General features: G+C 42.2%; 1 protein-coding gene across 1 annotated transcript in view; it reads right to left on the reverse strand.

The window, feature by feature from the left end:
• Window positions 1-12,319: 12,319 nt before the first annotated feature.
• LOC123507921 (dorsal root ganglia homeobox protein-like) overlaps window positions 12,320-19,508 on the reverse strand; it is an 86,409-nt gene continuing 79,220 nt past the window's right edge. Inside the window, exons 8-9 of the mRNA XM_045261265.1 lie at window positions 16,130-16,224; window positions 12,320-13,503 (exon numbers count right to left, since the gene is read on the reverse strand). Of these exons, the coding sequence (XP_045117200.1) occupies window positions 13,115-13,503; window positions 16,130-16,224 (484 nt within the window). The 3' untranslated portion in view covers window positions 12,320-13,114. The remainder of the gene's footprint in view (window positions 13,504-16,129; window positions 16,225-19,508) is intronic.

Consider the following 19,508-nt stretch of genomic DNA (forward strand, 5'->3'; position numbering starts at 1 on the left):
AGCCTTTGGCATGCAGCTGCATTGGCCCGTGACAGCTGCTTAGGATCTTTGTAGCTGCTTTTGTCCCTGACAGCTGCTTTTAAAAGCCTTTGGTGCGTTGCAGCTGCTTAGGACCGTTGTAGCTGCATTAGCCCGCTTTGGCCGTTCCAGTCAGCTGCTTTGGCCTGTGACAGCTGTTTTAGCTTATGGCAGCTTCTTTGGCCCATTACAGCTGCTTAGGATGCAGCCCTGACCTGAAAGGTGCTGTAGACAGGAGTTTTAGATAGCTTTGGCACTTGACAACTGCTTTGACCGTGATGCAGCTGTTTTGTCTCGTTGCAGCTACTCAGAACCCTTGCAGCTGACAGGTGTTTTAGCCTGTTACAGCTGCTTAGGATCTTGACATATGCTTAGTCCCGTTGCAGCTGCTTTGGCCCATGACAGCTGCTTAAGACCCTGACAGCTGTTTAGGATCGTTGAAGCTGCTTAGGCCTCTGATAGCTCCTCAGGATAGTTACAACTGTTTTATGACCTTGACAGCTGCTCAGAACCCTGACAGGTGTTTTGACCTGGCGCTGCTGTTTTGGCCCATTGCATCTACTTAGTCTCATTGCAGCTGCTTTGGCCCATGACAGCTGCTTTGTCCCCAGACAGCTGTTTAAGACCGTGACAGCTGTTTAGGATCGTTGAAGCTGCTCGGGACCATTACAATTGTTTTTGACCTTGACAGCTGTTTTGGCCCTTTGCAGTCAGCTGTTTTGGCCTATGACAGCTGTTTTGCCCCGTTGAAGTGAGCTGCTTTGGCCTGTGACAGCTGTTTTGGCCCGTTGCAGTCAGCTGATTTGGCCTGTGACAGCTGTCGTAGCCTATGGCAGCTTCTTTGACCCGTTGCAGCTGATCAGGATGCAACCCTGCTTTAGACAGCCATTTGGCCCCTGACAACTGCTTTGGCCCTGATGCAGCTGTTTTTGACCGTTGCAGCTGCTCAGGACTCTTGCAACTGACAGGTGTTTTGACCCTGTTGCAGCTTTTTGGCCTGTTGCAGCTGACAGGTATTTTGACCTGTTACAGCTGTTTTGGTCCATTGCAGCTGCTTTGGCTCTTGACATCTGCTTAGGACCTTAACATATGCTTAGTCTCATTGCAGCTGCTTTGGCCCGTACAACTGCTTAGGCGTCTGACAGCTGCTTTGTTCCCTGACAGCTGCTTAGGCACCTCACAGCTATCGACCCCAGAAAGCTGCTTTGGGAGGTTGTAGCTGCCTTAGCCAGTTGCAGTTGTTGAGGCCCATTACAGCTGCTCAGGACCATTACAGCTGTTATGACCCCTAACAGCTGTTTAAGACCCTTACAGCTGTTTAGGATCGTTGAAGCTGATTAGGTCCCTGACAGCTGCTCAGGACCATTACAACAGTTTTTTGACCTTGACAACTGGTCAGGATCCTCACAGCTGCTCAGGATCATTTCAGCTGCTTTGGCCAGTTGACAGCTACTCAGGAACCAGGCCACTTTAGCCTAAAGGTTCGTTGGAGCTGCTTGGCGCCGCCCTATTGCAGCTGCTTGAGCCTAAATGTTTAGTTCGCTGCAGCTGCTGCGCCGCCTTGTTGCTCGTTGTAGCTGTCAGGCGGCGCGTGGTGCCCTGGCTGGTCCGTGGGGGACGAGGGCTGGGAGGTGGGAGAGACGTCTCTCTCTCACCTCCCGTGGGAGGCGAGAAGGGAGGTGTTTCTCTCTCACCTCCCCGTGGGCAGCTCCGCCACCTGTAGTGTGTTTGTCAGGCACACGTGGTGACAAAGCTCCATCGCCACAGTGTGTGTTTGTTGGACACACGTGCGCCACAGTGGCGATGGAGAGGATGCTCTTTGAAGTTTTTTGCGTGTTCCGTCTGGGGTTCGAACCCAGGCGTCCCTCACGCCAAACTCCAAGTCACATCACTCTACCCACTGGGCCACGAGGGCCCAACTAAAAAAATGCAAAATTAGGGTATTTCCCCATATTTTTTTTTCTGTATTAGTGGTGGGTCACTAAATACCATTGTAATTCAGTGATACTTTTTGTGTGAATGTGTACTGCGCTGAAACATCTTCATGAGGACTTAGACCCAGATCTCTGCAAAATAAAGAAAGAAAATAATAGAAATAAAGATGTTGAATAGAGTGTCTTACTTATTGCAACATATTTCTTGAACTTTTTGTTCAGACAATGTGTGAATAGTTTGTCATGAAGGTAATGATTTGTCCACGTGTGTTACTAACTACTTTTGACGCAATCCTCGTCAAATCATTAATTATGCTGAAAGAAAACTTATGTTTTTCTTCTGAAAAAAATCTTTATTTTGTGCTCGTATAAAGATGAGGTAAATGCAGATTGTAGCGCGTCACACTGAGAGTCACATCAACAGAAAGTGTTTAAGTCAGTCGGAAAATGTGAAATACGTGTCAGCAAGAGAGCAAATGACTGCACTCCCAGAACACTACTCGTACAGTCACGCCACACTCCGCCCCTCGCCCCTCGCTGTGCCGCCTACTGCTGGCTTGCCGTGGTTGTGTTGCCGTACAATGCATAGAGCCATCTGAAGGTGTTGGCTGAGGCAGGTGTGCCAGTGTCGCTGTACTCTGTGTTCCCAAACCTGAGACTTGATGCCGCCTGTGCCGCAGCAAAGTCCAGCCTTGGTAATAAAAGCAAAACTTTTGGTGCACAGACTCATTTGTGTTTTGTTGCGTGGACGTCACAGCATCATCTCTACCGCCACCAGCGAGCCAGCCACCCACCCACCCACCCACAGACTCCGTTCACCACCTCAGAATGATGATGAGATGAGCAGTGTGAAGAGAGTGTTGGTGGTGGAGTGGAGTAGCCTGTCTCATCTCTGCTCGAGTCTGTCATCATGGCATGCCACGATAATTATGACATTCTCATAAGTCGTTAATATTTTAACTTATAATTATCGACTCTAGCTTAGACTCTTATGAATATGGAAACACTCATGGTGGGGAAGAGCGCCCGGGAGGAAACAATACCAAGCAGTAACACACTTCCTTAGGGTCTATGTATACTTGAGATGTGGCTAGTATGCGTGTTACTACGAGTACGCATGTGGCCAAGCTAATCAAGGTGGAACGTGTGGATTTTCAACCGTAAAATCTGCACCACTAATAAACTGAATATTACATTATATATTATTATTATTTTTTTTATTTGTTATTATTATGATTATCTTTAGTACTATTATTATTATTGTTATTATTATTATTATTATTATTATTATTATTATTATTATTATTATTATTATTATTATTGTCATTATTATTATTATGATTATGATTATCATCTTATTGTTATTATTATTATAATTATTATTATTATTATTATTAATATTATTATTATTATTATTATTATTATTATTATTATTATTATTATTTTTATTATATTATTATTATTATGATTATTATTTTATTATTATTATTATTATTATTATTATTATTATTATTATTATTAGTAGTAGTAGTAGTAGTAGTAGTAGTAGTAGTAGTATCATCATCATCATCATCATCATCATCATCATCATCATCGTCATCATCATTATCACCGAAACACTCATAAAAAAAATAAGAACAACAGGCAGGAAACGTAGAGGCTGTGACGAGGGTGACCGTGACACCTACACTACACTGCACTGATGACAACTGCCGGAGTGCCGGTAGGGTAGGGAAGTGGTTCAGGCGGCTCGTGTTCGGGCTATCCCATCTAGGCTGCCCGGATTCGAATCCTTGCCAAACATAGTTGCCCTGTGAGAGATTTAACACTCTCCCGTTAACCCTAGCGGTGCCATATGACCTAAGCTGTTGCGGCACCTAATTGAATAATTTTCATTTCCACTATTTTCCACACACACACACACACACACACACACACACACACACACACACACACACACACACACACACACACACCACACACACACACACACGTGGGATCGAGCAGACGTCCATGCGTAGGCTCGAATCCCACCACCTACCGAATTTGAAACTTTGTCATTTGTCGAGTGGTTTAAAGTTACCTACATGTCACCATGATACCCAAGTTCTAGGCGGAGGTGTAATTGTCTTACACCAAAGATGCGCTTGGGTGGTGATATGGGCCCTAAACTGGACACCACTATAAATAAAATTGCCTGCTCCGCTCATAGGTAGAAGCTGAACAGCGCTTCCCATACATACTCTTCAAATATACCTACAGGAGCTATGGACAATAAGCTATAGGACACACACACACACACACACACACACACACACACACACACACACACACACACACACACACACACAGTCTCTCTCTCTCTCTCTCTCTCTCTCTCTCTCTCTCTCTCTCTCTCTCTCTCTCTCTCTCTCTCTCTCTCTCTCTCTCTCTCTCTCTCTCTCTCTCTCTCTCTCTCTCTCTCTCTCTCTCTCTCTCTCTCTCTCTCTCTCTCTCTCTCTCTCTCTCTCTCTCTCTCTCTCTCTCTCTCTCTCTCTCTCTCTCTCTCTCTCTCTCTCTCTCTCTCTCTCTCTCTCTCTCTCTCTCTCTCTCTCTCTCTCTCTCTCTCTCTCTCTCTCTCTCTCTCTCTCTCTCTCTCTCTCTCTCTCTCTCTCTCTCTCTCTCTCTCTCTCTCTCTCTCTCTCTCTCTCTCTCTCTCTCTCTCTCTCTCTCTCTCTCTCTCTCTCTCTCTCTCTCTCTCTCTCTCTCTCTCTCTCTCTCTCTCTCTCTCTCTCTCTCTCTCTCTCTCTCTCTCTCTCTCTCTCTCTCTCTCTCTCTCTCTCTCTCTCTCTCTCTCTCTCTCTCTCTCTCTCTCTCTCTCTCTCTCTCTCTCTCTCTCTCTCTCTCTCTCTCTCTCTCTCTCTCTCTCTCTCTCTCTCTCTCTCTCTCTCTCTCTCTCTCTCTCTCTCTCTCTCTCTCTCTCAAGTGTTGGTAGTGAACATTCCTCTCCTTCTGGTAGTGGTGGTAATAGCAGTAACGGCAGATGATTTATTTATAAAAAGTTGAAGAAGAAAAAATCATTTGGAGTATGCAAGTAAGACAGTGAATCAAGCAGAATAAAAAGAAAGGTCCTTTAAACTCGGATTATTTTTGATGTTGGAATGTGGACAAACTTTGATGTGCCAGAACGGTCACCCATCCAAACACTCACCGCACCCATCGCTGCTTAACCTCACTGATCGACCCACACTTACTGTAACTCAACGTGCTGTGTGTGTGTGTGTGTGTGTGTGTGTGTGTTACTGCTCTTTTTTTCTTTTAGCTTCTTTTTTCTTCTTTTTTATCTTTTTTTTTATCTTTTTCTTCTTTTTATCTTTTTTATTCTTTTATCTTCGTTTGCTCGTTTGTCATTTATTTCGATTATTTCTTCGTTTCTTTTCCTTTTTTTTCGTTCACTTATACAATTGTTTTAATTATTCGCCTGTTTTTTTTTAGTTTGTTTGTTGCTTTATTTATTATTTGTTTCTTTTTTTTCTTCATTTTATTTCCTTTTCTTTCTTTGTCCAATTTTCAATCTCAGAATTGTCTTTCCTTCTTTTATCGGACTGTTTATTGTAATCTCTCTCTCTCTCTCTCTCTCTCTCTCTCTCTCTCTCTCTCTCTCTCTCTCTCTCTCTCTCTCTCTCTCTCTCTCTCTCTCTCTCTCTCTCTCTCTCTCTCTCTCTCTCTCTCTCTCTCTCTCTCTCTCTCTCTCTCTCTCTCTCTCTCTCTCTCTCTCTCTCTCTCTCTCTCTCTCTCTCTCTCTCTCTCTCTCTCTGTAATTGTTGTCATCTTCATTTCTTATCTCCACCTGTCTGTCTGTCTGTCTGTCTGTCTCAGTTTTTGTATGTGTAATCTGTCTCTGTATACATTATCTGTTCGTGTTTTGTATATATAATCTTATCAATCTGTCTGTCTGTCTGTCTGTGCGTTTATATGTGTGTATGTATGATTTTTTTTTTCATGTTATTGCCTATAGCGCCTGTGGGTTTACTTGAAGAGTATGTAGACTATGGGAAGCGCTATCAAGCTTCCACCCATTAGCGGTGCAAGCAATTTTACTTATAGTGGCACCCATATTAGGGCCCATATCACCACCCAAGCGCATCTTTGGTGTAAGGCAATTACACCTCCACCTGGAACCTGGGTATCATGGTGACATGTAGGTTACTTTAAACCACTCGAAAAATGACAGAGTATCAAGATGGCACATGGTGGGATTCGAATCTACGCTTGGACGTCTGCCCGATCCCACGCACACCACCTTATCCACTATGTGTATATGTGTGTCTGTCTGTCTGTCTGTCTGTCTGCTTATCGTTATGTCACCACAGATTGAAAACATAAGAACATAAGAAAAGATGGAAGCTGCAAGAGGCTGCCAGGCCTATACGAGGCAGTCCCTGTGTGTTTAAGCTACCTAATTCCATCCATGAACTTATCTAACCTTCTTTTAAAGCTCCCCATTGACTCAGCTCTGACTACATGACCACTGAGACCGTTCTAATCATCAACCATTCTGTTTGAAAGCCAGTTTCTTCCCATTTCTTTCCTAAACCTGAATTTTTCAAGTTTAAATCCATTACTTCTGGTTCTGTTCCCGCTACTGATCATAAGAACCACATTCATGTTCCCTTTGTTAAAACCCTTATACCACTTCAATACTTCTGTCAGGCTTCCTCTTAACCGCCGTGGTGCAGTGGAACCATGCGTGCTTTGGGGTCCGAGGGGTCTCCAAGCGCACGAGTTCGAATCCTGTCCGAGTGTAGGTTGGGCTTCCTCACTTGGGGCAACGGTTTCCTTGCGGGTGGGCTTTGAGATAGGAAGTACCCCAAAAAAGTATCCCCTTTAGCCCAGAAATTCACGTAAAAATGCCCACAGGGTATAAAAAAAGTCTCTAAAAAATGCAGAAAAGGTCAAGAAAACACTTTTTTTCAGGTAACACATATATTTTCTATAAACAATAAAGGTATGACAGTTTGTGTGTGTGTGTGTGTGTGTGTGTGTGTGTGTGTGTGTGTGTGTGTGTGTGTGTGTGTGTGTGTGTGTGTGTGTGTAGGTATTTACACGTGGTAGATGTCACATTAGTGCACATATGTACGTACAGGCAGGTGTGTGCGTGAAATTTACGTACACTGGAATAGAATAGTTTACATGGTGTGTGTGTGTGTGTGTGTGTGTGTGTGTGTGTGTGTGTGTGTGTGTGTGTGTGTGTGTGTGTGTGTGAACTAGAGAACGCACATGGGAAGATTTTTAAACGTACATGTAAGTTTTTTGGCTTGTAAAAATCACGCACATGAGAAATATATACATGACTGTTTTTTTAGGAGTATACATGGAATATGTTTGTGTGTGTGTGTATGTATGTATGTATGTATATATGTATGTATGTAGGAAATACGTACATGAACTGCTTGGCGAAATAACATTATATGTGTGTGTGTGTGTGTGTGTGTGTGTGTGTGTGTGTGTGTGTGTGTGTGTGTGTGTGTGTGTGTGTGTGTGTGTGTGGCTGTGTATGTTTAAACTACGTGCATACAGGACAAAACAACAGATAATCGGGTACACACACACACACACACACACACACACACACACACACACACACACACACACACACACACACACACACACACACACACACACACACACAGGAGAGACCGCCACTGTACTTAATTATTTATCTTTATATATTTTGCAGAAAACAACTACAACATTTTTAAACAACACAATAACAACAAAAGAAATTACTATAATCAACTTAGGAAACTACTACTACTCTCTCTCTCTCTCTCTCTCTCTCTCTCTCTCTCTCTCTCTCTCTCTCTCTCTCTCTCTCTCTCTCTCTCTCTCTCTCTTATGTAATCTATGTAGAACGGGAAACGACGAGGAGAAGAGGTAGAGAGGGAAGGAAAGATAAGTAAGAGGAGATGGAAGACAAAGGGAAGAGAGGACAAGGAAGAAATAAGAGGATGAGGCAAGGAGAGAGTAAGAAAATGAATAAAAAGGAACAGGAAGAGGAGAAAGAGGAGACAGAGGGAAGAGAAAGGGACGTGAATGACAGAAACAGGGAAGGGAAAAGTCAACAGGTAGAGTAAGGGAAGGGTAGAAAGGGAAGGTAAGGGGTGAAGGGAAGGAATAGCGTCTTAAGGAGGTGTTTGGCTTCGTGAAGGAAAGATTTGAGATGTGTGAAGACTTAAGGGTGTGTGTGTGTGTGTGTGTGTGTGTGTGTGTGTGTGTGTGGTGGTGTGTGGTGGTGTGTCTGTAGGTGTAGGAGAGAGTGACTGACTGACTGACTGATCGACTGACTGACTGACTGACTGACTGATTGACTGACTGACTGACTGACTGATTGACTGCCTGACCTACTCCTTGAGAGGAAGGAATCTGTGTGTGTAGGTGTAAGAGAGGCCGACTAAACGACTGATTGACTGACTGACTGGCTGACTGACTGCCTGACTGCCTGACCCACTGTTTGAAAGGAATGGGTGTATGTGTGTAGGTGTAAGAGAGGCTGACTAACTGAATGATTGACTGACTGACTGCCTGACCTACTGCTAGATTCACTGATTGACTGACTTACGGATTGATTGAATGACTGACGTGGAATTAACTGAATGACGTAATGAATTTGACCAACTGACTTATTGATTAAAACTCTAACCGACTGATTGTTTGACTGCCTGACCTGACCCACTGCTTAACTGACTGACTGATTGACTGACGGATTAACTGGAAGACATAATGAATTTGACTTATTAACTGAATGACTCTCTAAATGAACTAATTGACTGAAGGACTCCACAACACAAGCCACACAACATCACAGAGGTTTGGGTGACTGTTCATAATGTGAGTGTGTGCGTATGTTGCATGGTGTGTGTGTGTGTGTGTGTGTGTGTGTGTGTGTGTGTGTGTGTGTGTGTGTGTGTGTGTGTGTGTGTGGTGTGTGTGTGGTGGTGGTGGTGGTGGTGGTGGTGGTGTGTGTGTGTGTGTGTGTGTGTGTATGTGTGTAGTGCCTGTGTGCTGTGGTGGAGTGCGTCACGTTATGCTGAGTGTGGAGTGTAATGCCTTGCTGTACAATCTCTCTACTGACAAAGCTGCGGCCGTGATCAGGAATCGTGTGGCTGTACTTTGTTTTCCTTCACCTTTTGCATTTAGGAAAGGATGAAGCCCAACAAAAAAACGTTAAAAAGTGAAAATAAATAGGAAACTTAACATTATTTCCTAAAGGTGACAGTTCGAGTTTTTCCTTCTTTTTTTCGAATATAAGAAGAAATCCAGTCAAGGGCGATAGATAAATAGATAAACAAATAACATTACACGACTTTTGAACACGACTTCCTCCTTACACCCACGCCTTTCCCCTCCCTCTCCATCTTACAATAGGAGTGAGTGAGTTAGTGAATGGAGAGAGCAAACCAGTGAACCAACAAGCAGCCAATCACAGAGCGAGGCACAACACAGAGGACGTTGCTTACAGATCAGAAGTCACTAACATCACAACTCAGCCTGTACTGCACCACTTCGCCTCTCCACTCCTACAGACACAGTCCCCGTGCTACAGTTCCTAACAGACGCTTTGCTCTCTCACTACGACTTTTTTCCAGAACCACAGAGATGACTGGTGGGGATCTGAAGAGTGTTTCTCCAGTTGATATAGTGGAGAAATTTTGTCAATCAGCCTCTAGAACTGTAAAAACACTAACCTCTTCAGTACTGGGACGCATTTTTACTTTTAGTTTTAGACATGATTAGACTATTTTATTTACATTAAGAAAAATCTATGAAGGTCAGAAGATTAATGGCCAGAGTCTTCACTATTTTAATCCCCACATATGTTTCTGAAGCTGTATAGAATCGCCAAATAGTAACCAGAATGAATATGAAAACGCATCATGGGACTGAAGAGGTTAAAAAACTGGCGTAAATTTGAACAAACCCTCTTGAAGCAGTGGAGGTGAAGCACAGAAGTGTTTGAGAATACAAGCCTCTGAGTCGCCGTTGGTGCAGCTGGAGTACAGTGGAGTTAGGTGACTGTATAGGTAACATGACCTTTGTATTCATTAGCATAACCTTTTTGACCTTACTTTTGGTCCTTTACTTTCCAAAGTTCGTGTTTGTAGCCAGTCCACTTCTAAAAATAAAAGAAAACAGCTGGACATCATACTCTGTTCAATTGTCTCCCCACGTATGGCCTATATAACGTGTGTATGATCCGCCACGTGTATATACAATGAGTTACAGTAATGCCACGTGTTCTCTCTTAGTCTTTCCCTCACTAGTACACAGGGAGACACTATTTCCTTCACATGCAGCTCAATATCCCTCTGTGCAACGACTGTAAGACTTCACACGTGTATATACATTGAGTTACAGTAATGTCACGTGTTCCCTCTTGGTCTTTCGCTTACTAGTACACAGGCAGACACTAATTCCCTCTGTACATCAACTGTAGGACTTCACACATGTATATACAGCTCACATTTCCTACTCGCTCACTAATATACAGACTGACTTTCTATTTCTCTCATATACACGTACAGTAAAACATCCCTCGTGTGTGTTAACTATGTAATGAACTGTAGATAAGTAAGTACAGTCAGTTTAACCTCTTCAGTACTGTGACGCATTTTTACCTTGAGTTTTGGGTGTGATTAGACGATTTTATTTACATTAGGAAGGATCTATGGAGGTCAAAAGATTAATGGCCAAAGTCTTCACTGTTTCAACCCCCACATAAGTTTCTGAGGTTGTGTAAAGTCACTAAATAGTAAGAATGAATATGAAAACGCGTCATGGTACTGAAGGGATGAAATACCTCACATATCCTAGTCACTCAACCGAGATAGAAACAGACGGACGATCTCTCACATAAGGTAAAGAATCTGTCATATGGCAACCAATTAACTGTATAACCCATATTTATAACCTGGCATGTGTACTTATATACAGAGCAAATCCTTCGCTCTCGCACCAACACACAAACAATGAATGGCATACACAAGCACTCTGTATGGCAACTGTATGGCCACTATGTCAACTGTATGGCAACTATATGTCAACTGTATGGCAACTATATGACCACTGTATGTCAACTGTATGGCAACTGTATGTCAACTGTATGGCAACTGTATGGCAACTGTATGTCAACTGTATGGCAACTGTATGACAACTATATGGCAACTGTATTCCCTCACACATACAAGGAACAATAGAGATACAGAACTCACTAAAAAAAAAATATTGGCCACATGAGAATTGGAATATGAGAATGTGCGTGTCCCGGTGCGCGTTTGTTGTTTTATTTTACATGTGAGAGCTAACAGGCCTACTTAAGGGGTGAGAAAGGAGGGTAGGGGAAGACATAGGCTGGAATTAGTAACACTGGTATCACTACTTGGGGAAGGGAGGGAGGTGTAAACAGTTTCTCTCTCTCTCTCTCTCTCTCTCTCTCTCTCTCTCTCTCTCTCTCTCTCTCTCTCTCTCTCTCTCTCTCTCTCTCTCTCTCTCTCTCTCTCTCTCTCTCTCTCTCTCTCTCTCTCTCTCTCTCTCTCTCTCTCTCTCTCTCTAAAATCTAATGTACAGACAGGATTAGTACTCGCTTTTAGAATTATTATTTATCATTATTATTATGTATTATTATCATTACTATTGTTATTATTATTCATTTATCACTTATGACTATGTATAGAATTTGTCTCACTCAAAAACAACATACTTAAGAAATACAGGAGGTAATGAATAGAACTGACGCCTACCAAGATTTTTTTACACTGTCTCCTTCCTGTAAACGCGGGACGAGGGAGGAGGAGGCGGGGCAACGAAGGAGAGGGAAGGAGAGACAGATAAACGAGAGAAAAAAGAGAAAAACAGAGAGAAAACACAGAAAAGAAACATAGGAAGGGGAAAACAGGTGAAAGGAAGGCAAGACGAAAGGGAAAAATGGGGGATAAATGAAAGGATGGAAGAGAAAAAAGAGAGAAAACGAGAAAGTCAAACGATGCACTGTCAATGAATGGGTGTTGACTCAGGGAAGGTTCTGGCGTATTAGGACTTTTAGGCAGAAACACGTGGAGTTGCAAAGGAGGAGAGAATGACTGAGTGACTTGCTTGTTGGTGGCTGAAGAAGAAGAAGGAAGAGGAGGAGGAGGAGGAGGAGGAAGGGGAGGAGGAGGAGGACTTTTAGGCAGAAACACGTGGAGTTGCAAAGGAGGAGAGAATGACTGAGTGACTTGCTTGTTGGTGGCTGAAGAAGAAGAAGGAAGAGGAGGAGGAGGAGGAGGAGGAAGGGAGGAGGAGGAGGAGGATAGTAATACAGCGAAGAAGGAGGAGTCAATTAATACGAAAATAAAGATATCAAAAAGGAAAAGGAGAAAGGAAAGGAAGAGACAGAAGACGAGGAGGAGGAGGAGGAGGAGGAGGAGGAGGAGGAGGAGACAAAGGAGGAGGAAAATAAGGCGCTTCTCATACTTACATCACATGGATTTACTGGAAGAAGACGGACTTGCAAACTTGTGAAGGAAGGAAGGAAAGGGAGAGTTGCTTGTATCCCCCGCCTGTTCACTCCCTGCTGAGACAGAGGCAGCGCGGGAGGAGACGAGACAGAGACGGAGAGAGGAGTACAGGAGAGACAGAAAGAACGGAGAGGAGAAACGAGAAGAAACAGAACGAAAAAGTAATGTAAAGAGAGAAAGAGAAACAGGGACAAACATAAGAGACAGAAGGGGGAATAGAAATGAGAACAGGAGAGAGAGACAGAAGAAATATAGAGGAAAAGAAGAAACAGAGCGAAAAATAACCAAGGAGAGGGAAAGAGACAAGAAACAGGGACACACGTAAGAGACAGTAGAAATAGAAATGTAAGCAAGAAAAAAGCAGAACAGAAGGCTAGGTTTGACGGAAGACAGGCATTAGAAAACACTAAGAAATCCCAACCTAACACAAGAGAAGACAACCGACACAGCATTTGGGGGAGTTTTCACTATGTACATTAGCGGCAATGATTCAAAACACTAGGATGGGAAGGAGAGACTTGACTTTCCTCTATCAGCTACGGGAGTGGTGCTTGGGAAACTTAGGGCAGCGGGAGGCGGCGGCGGCGGCGGCGGGAGGCGGAAGAAGCGGTGGGAGGGACGTGAATGTTACTGCGAGGCGTCCCTTTCCGACCCAGGCACCGGAGACTCATTCTTCAGGAGGTTCTCGATGTTAAGGGCGGAGGACTGGTGAAGGGACTGCTGCAGGTTGTGGAGGGAGGCCGCGTGGAGGCTCTGCAGTACCGCCGCTGAGTGTTCCTGCGCCTTCCTCCTCAATTCCGCCACGCTGGAGCTCCGCGGGTCACTGGCGAGGGAGGACAGGGGCGTTTGGCTGGCGAGGGAGGCGAGGGAAGGTGTCTGGCCGGCGAGGGAGGCGAGGGAGGGTGTCTGGCTCGTGAGGGAGGATAGAGGGTTGGCGAGGGAGGTGGAGGCGAGGGAGGACAGTGGGCTGAAGGTCGGTGGCTTGATGGGGCAGCAGGAACACAACCCTGGAAACCCTGTGGCCGAGGACCGGAGGGTTAGCGCCGCGCCGTCACGCCACACCAAATGCCTAACCTTATCTAACCTGACATAACCTTATTCTGCCTAACCTCACTTAACCTAACCTGATGTAACCTGACTCAGCCTGACCTAATCTAACCTAATCTAACCTTACCTAGACATTCTGACTTAACCTAAGTAACGCCTAACACCACATTGCTGATTCTTCTCGTCTACTTATCATTAGCATCACACCACCACGCCACACTAACACCTAACCTAACCCAACCTAACCTAACCTAACCTAACCTAACCAAACCTAACCTCACTTAATCTAACGAAACCTAACCTAACCTAACCCAATCTAACCTAATCTAACCTAACCAAACCTAACCCAACTTTAACGTAACTTAACCTAACCTAACTTACCCTAACCTAATCTAATCTAACCACAGCAACACTTAACCTATTCTTACCACACCAGCAGCTATCCATACCACACCTAACACCACCGCCAACTAACCTAACCTAATCACGATACTAACTAAAAAACACACACAAACTACGATATTAAATAGAAAAACCACACAAACTAGTAACACCACAATACCACATTCTTTTATCTTGGTATTAGCGACGCTCTGCCACACCTCTACCACACCAGTCCCTGACCAAACCACCACACTCATAAGCAAGATAATTCAATCAACTAATATGACTTAATCTACCACAGGACTAGCACATCAACACCCAACACCAGAGTTTCACATTTTCTTGCACTACCACATTTCTACCACACCAAACTATGACCTGATCCAAGCCACCACACTCACAAATAAGCTAATTTAATCAACTAATATAACTTAATCTACCACAGCACTAACACATCAACTCCTAACACCACAATTCCACATTCCCTCACATTGCCACACTTCTACCACACCTCAACCACACCAAGCCTTGACCTAAACTACCACACACATAAGTAACCTAACCTACTCAATTAATCTAACTTAATCTACCACAGCACTAACACATCAACTCCTAACACCATAATTCCACATTCCCTTGCAGTACCACACTTCTACCACACCTCAACCACACCAAGCCCTGACCAAACCACCACACTCATGCATAACCCAATGTAATCAACTAAGCTAACTTGATCTACCACAACACTGCCACACTAACCTAGACTACCACACTCAGTTATAACGTAATTTAACCTAACCTAACATTCTCTGCTACATTAACGTTATCACACCATCATTCACCTCTTCCACTGTTGGGCTAAACTTTCCCACACTCAACCACAGCCTTTAGACAAACTTGTTGTACTACAGTCGTACGTATTCAGAAACGCCTTCCCTTTTCTCTGGGACAATTTTCCAAGGCCACAGACTCAATTAGCCTAGTTTTCAAGACAGTTGCTCCTTTTAATAAACTAGAAATCTTGCCAGTCTATCACCAGAACCATAAAAGTACCCTTAACCCGCCTCAGTACTGGGACGCATTTTTACCACGAGTTTTGGGTATGATTGGACCATTTTATTGACATTAGGAAGGGTCTATGGAGGTCAGAAGATTAATGGCAAGTCTTCACTATTTTAATCCTTACATAAATTTTTTGAAGCTGAATAGAATCACTGAATAATAAGCATAATGAATATGAAAAACGCGTCTTGGTACAGGAGGTTAAAAAACACACGAAACTTCAACTGGAGCCTTTGGAAAACAATGAAGGTGAGAGAGCAAAGCGTTTCAGAATACAGAGCAGTGTGTTACTAAACGTACTTCTAGAGCTTAGCCAACACGAAATTCACCTCATTTATCTATCTCTTATAACCACACACACAATCATAACAACACACTCCTTTGTATATCAACTCAATACATGAAATAAAAACATGTCTCGCGCAACACTATGTCACTCTAACACAAAGCAACACTATACACCACAATACATGAAACACGGATGCTACAACACACACATTACTGACACCGAGGGCCACTCATGCAGCACAGTAACACATCAGTGGATACATAAATCAATAATAACTACAACACAAACCTCAAATAATCATAGTAATACGTAATAATAAACAAAATAAAGTGTCAATACAATGTACATATACTTGGAACACAAATAACTACAGGGTAAAACTAAATATCTGCTGTTAATATCTCTAAAAATAAATCAATACAACAGCAATTTAGAACATTATCATTAACACAACTCAAACAGCGGAAATAATAAGGAAAATATTTAAAGCAACACATGTGAACAAAAATAACTTTAAAAAAACATTACAGTACAGGCTAGGAATGACACAACGCAACACAAACAAGGAACAAAACACTATAACGATAAAGAATAAGTAATGAACACAGGTACACGTTAACGCAACACAAAGCTGCAATACATAAAAAAAAAAATATGAATAAATAAATTGACATTGCAACACAAAAATGCACGAAACACAAGTAACTACAAACACACACACACACACACACACACACACACACACACACACACACACACACACACACACACACACACACACACACACACACACACACACACTACAGGTAAGACAGGCAGGTAAGGGCAGGTGAGAGCAGTGTTTGGAGGAGCTTGCTTACCTTTGAGATGAGGGAACAGGTGGGACGCGAGGGGGCCGGGTAGGTGGGGCGGGAAGAACAGCCCTGGTGAACGCTCTATCAGTGGCCGGAACCGACTGTGGAGGAAGAGAAACAATGCAAAGATGAAGTGAAGTAATAGAGTAGATAGAAATGAGATAATAGATAGAAATACGGAAATTCTGGTATACGACTCTTTTTTTTTTTTTTTTTTTTTTTTTTTTTGCCGTGGTACAGTGGAACCATGCTCGCTTTGGGGTCTGAGGGGTCTCCGAGCGCACGGGTTCGAATCCTTCCCACGGTCCGAGTGTAGGTAGGGCTTCCTTACTCGGGGTAATAGATCCCTACCGGCTGTGGTTTCAGGTAGAAGGTACCCAAAAAGTACTTCCTTTAGCCCATAAATTCCCGTGAAAAACCCACAAGGTATAAATAAAAAATAAGATGAAGTGAAGTAATAAATGAGATGAAAATAAGATAATACAGATAGAAATTCTTCTGTTGCTGTTCAATATTTTTTTTCTTTTTCATATTTTCTTTTTCTTCTCCAATATTTTCTGGTGTTTCCTTTGGCCAATTAGAGTAAAGGTAATTTGTTGAGACTTAACATGAGAAACACTGATTGTTCTGTGACCGTAAAGATGTAAAGAAGACAAATATTAGACCGCTACCGATGACAACTGCAACGATCTAGATATTTAGCGAGACTTTTATTTTTCTCCTTGGCCAATAAAACCAGGTAAGTCTTCAAAGGTGACGCAAGAAACACTGATTACTCTATCACTAAAAATAAAAAAGAAATCAGCTGAAAATTGAGAGGCAGGTAAAGACAGCAATTTAAGTTTTCCACCAAGCAAACAATCCCTGCTATTTTCTTTGGCCAATATAAAAACAAATAAAAACAAAAGACAAAATTCTTACGAGACAACACGAGAGGTACTGATTTTTCCGTAACAATAAAAACACAACACAAATAACTGAGAGGTAGACACAAATAACAGCAATAAAGATTCGGGCTTTGGTTAATATTTCCTGCTTAATAACCCTACGTGTATGTGTGTGTGTGTGTGTGTGTGTGTGTGTGTGTGTGTGTGTGTGTGTGTGTGTGTGTGTGTGTGTGTGTGTGTGTGTGTGTGTGTGTGTTAAGCCATGAGCGGCCAATAATTTCCCTCAGCGTGGATCTGATGCGGGCAGAGTTACGTAGATCAAAAGTAACAGCCGCTCAGTAAATGATAAACAGAGCGATACTTTTAATGGAAATTCTCTTTTGCACGCTGGCAGCATTTCACCGAGCGACGCGGATTTGTCATGCAATTTGAGGGGAATAGTTTCACCACCAATAAGAAAATGAGGGAGGTAGGCAGAGGGGCAGCAGCCGGATGGGGATGGCTTTGGATGAGTGAAGCTCGGGTAACGTTGTGTGCCACGGCAAAATGAGGGATGCTTTGGCCCCGCTATTCTCAAACGCTTTGCTCTGCGCTCTCACTTCGACTATTTACAAGAGCCACAGAGATGATTAGCCAGTTTTCCAAAAGTGTTTCTTCTGTTTGATTACGTGAAGTTCTCTTTAATTTGTCTCTAGAACAGTGAAAATATTCTTAAAAAACTGTGCAACTTTTCAAAACGCTTGCTTTTCTGAAACACTTTGCTCTGTTCTCTCAATATGACAATTTCAAAATAGCCACAGAAAAAATTAGCAGGTTTTCAAGGGTGTTTTTCCTGTTTGATTAGGGAAAATTCTCCTGCTACTAGTACTGTAAAAATACTCTTAAAAAAAATCTATGTAACATTTCAAAACGGCCGCTATTCTGAAACACTGCTCTGCTCTCTCACTGTGACTGTTTTGAAAGGCCGCATAAATATTAGCCGATTTTTCAAGAGTGTTTCTACTGTTTAAATTAGGTAAAATTCTCCTTAGTGTGTCTCTAGAACCGTGAAAATGTTCTTAAAAATCTGTGGAATTTTTCAAAACGCTTGTTATTCTGAAACACTGCTCCGTTCACTCACTATGTCTATTTTGAAATGGCCACAGAAATAATTAGCAGGTTTTTCAAGCATGTTTTTCCTGTTTAATTAGGTAAAAATTCTCCTGTTATTAGAACCGTAAAAATACTCTATGTAACTTTTCAAAAAGCTCGCTATTTTGAAACACTTTGCTCTGGTCTCTCACTGTGACTGTTTTGAAAGGCCGCATAAAAATTAGCCGTTTTTTTTTTTCTCTGTTTAATTAGGTAAAATTCCCCTTAAACTGTTACTAGAACCGTGAAAATGCTATTAAAAAACGGAGTAACTTTTCAAAACGCCTTTCCTCTGCTCTCTCACTGTGACTATTTTCAAATGACCGTATAAATATTAGTCGATTTTTCAAGTGTGTTTCTCCTGTTTAATTCGCCTTAATCTGTCTCTAGAACCTGAAAATGTTCTTGAAAATCTGTGCAATTTTTTTCAAAACGCCGCTATTCTGAAACTCTTTGCTCTGTTCTCTATGATTATTTTAAAGGGCTGTATAAAATTTTAACTGTTTTTCAAGTGTTTCTCCTGTTTAATTACGTCAAATTCTCCTTAATTTGTCTCTAGAACCATGAAAATGTTCTTGAAAATGTTTGCAATTTTTCAAAACGCTCGCTGATCTGAAATACTTTGCTTTGTTGTCTCACTATGATTATTTTGAAAGGCTGCATGAAATATAAGCCAGTTTTTCAAGGGCGCTTCTCCAGTTTAATTAGGTAAAAGTTTCCTTAATCTGTCTCTTAAAAACTGTGTAACTTTTCAAAACGCTTGTTATTCTGAGACACTTTGCTCTGTTCTCTCACTATGATCGTTTTGAAAGGCTGCATAAAATCTGGCTGGTTTTTCAAGGGTGTTTCTCATGATCTAATTAGGTAAAATTCTCTTTAATTTCTCACTAAAACCGTGAAACTATTCTTAAAAACCCTTGCAATTTTTCAAAACGCCAACTATTCTTAGAAACTTTTCTCTCTCACTAAGACTATTTTCATAAGTCTACATAAACAATTAGGCGGTTTTTCAAGGGCATTTCTTCGTTTAATTACCTCAAATTCTCCTTAATCTGTCTCTAAAAAGGTAAAAATACTCTTAAAAACCAGTGTAATTTTTCTCTCCCTGTTACTATTTTCAAAAGGCCACAGAGGTGATCAGCCAGTTTTCTAAGAGTGTTCCTTCTGTTTAATTAAATAAAATTAAATTGTCCTTAGAACTGAAAAGGTTCGTGAATTTTTTGCCGTTCTTCTAAACACTTGCTTTTCTGAAACACTTTGCTGTGCTCTCTCACTATGTCCATTTTGAAAGACTGCATAAAATTAGCCGGTTTTTTCAAGAGTGTTTCTCCTCTTTAATTAGGAAAAATTCTCATTAATCTGTTTCT

This window comes from Portunus trituberculatus, chromosome 23 (genome assembly GCF_017591435.1).
Source record: "Portunus trituberculatus isolate SZX2019 chromosome 23, ASM1759143v1, whole genome shotgun sequence".
NCBI lineage: Eukaryota > Metazoa > Arthropoda > Malacostraca > Decapoda > Portunidae > Portunus > Portunus trituberculatus.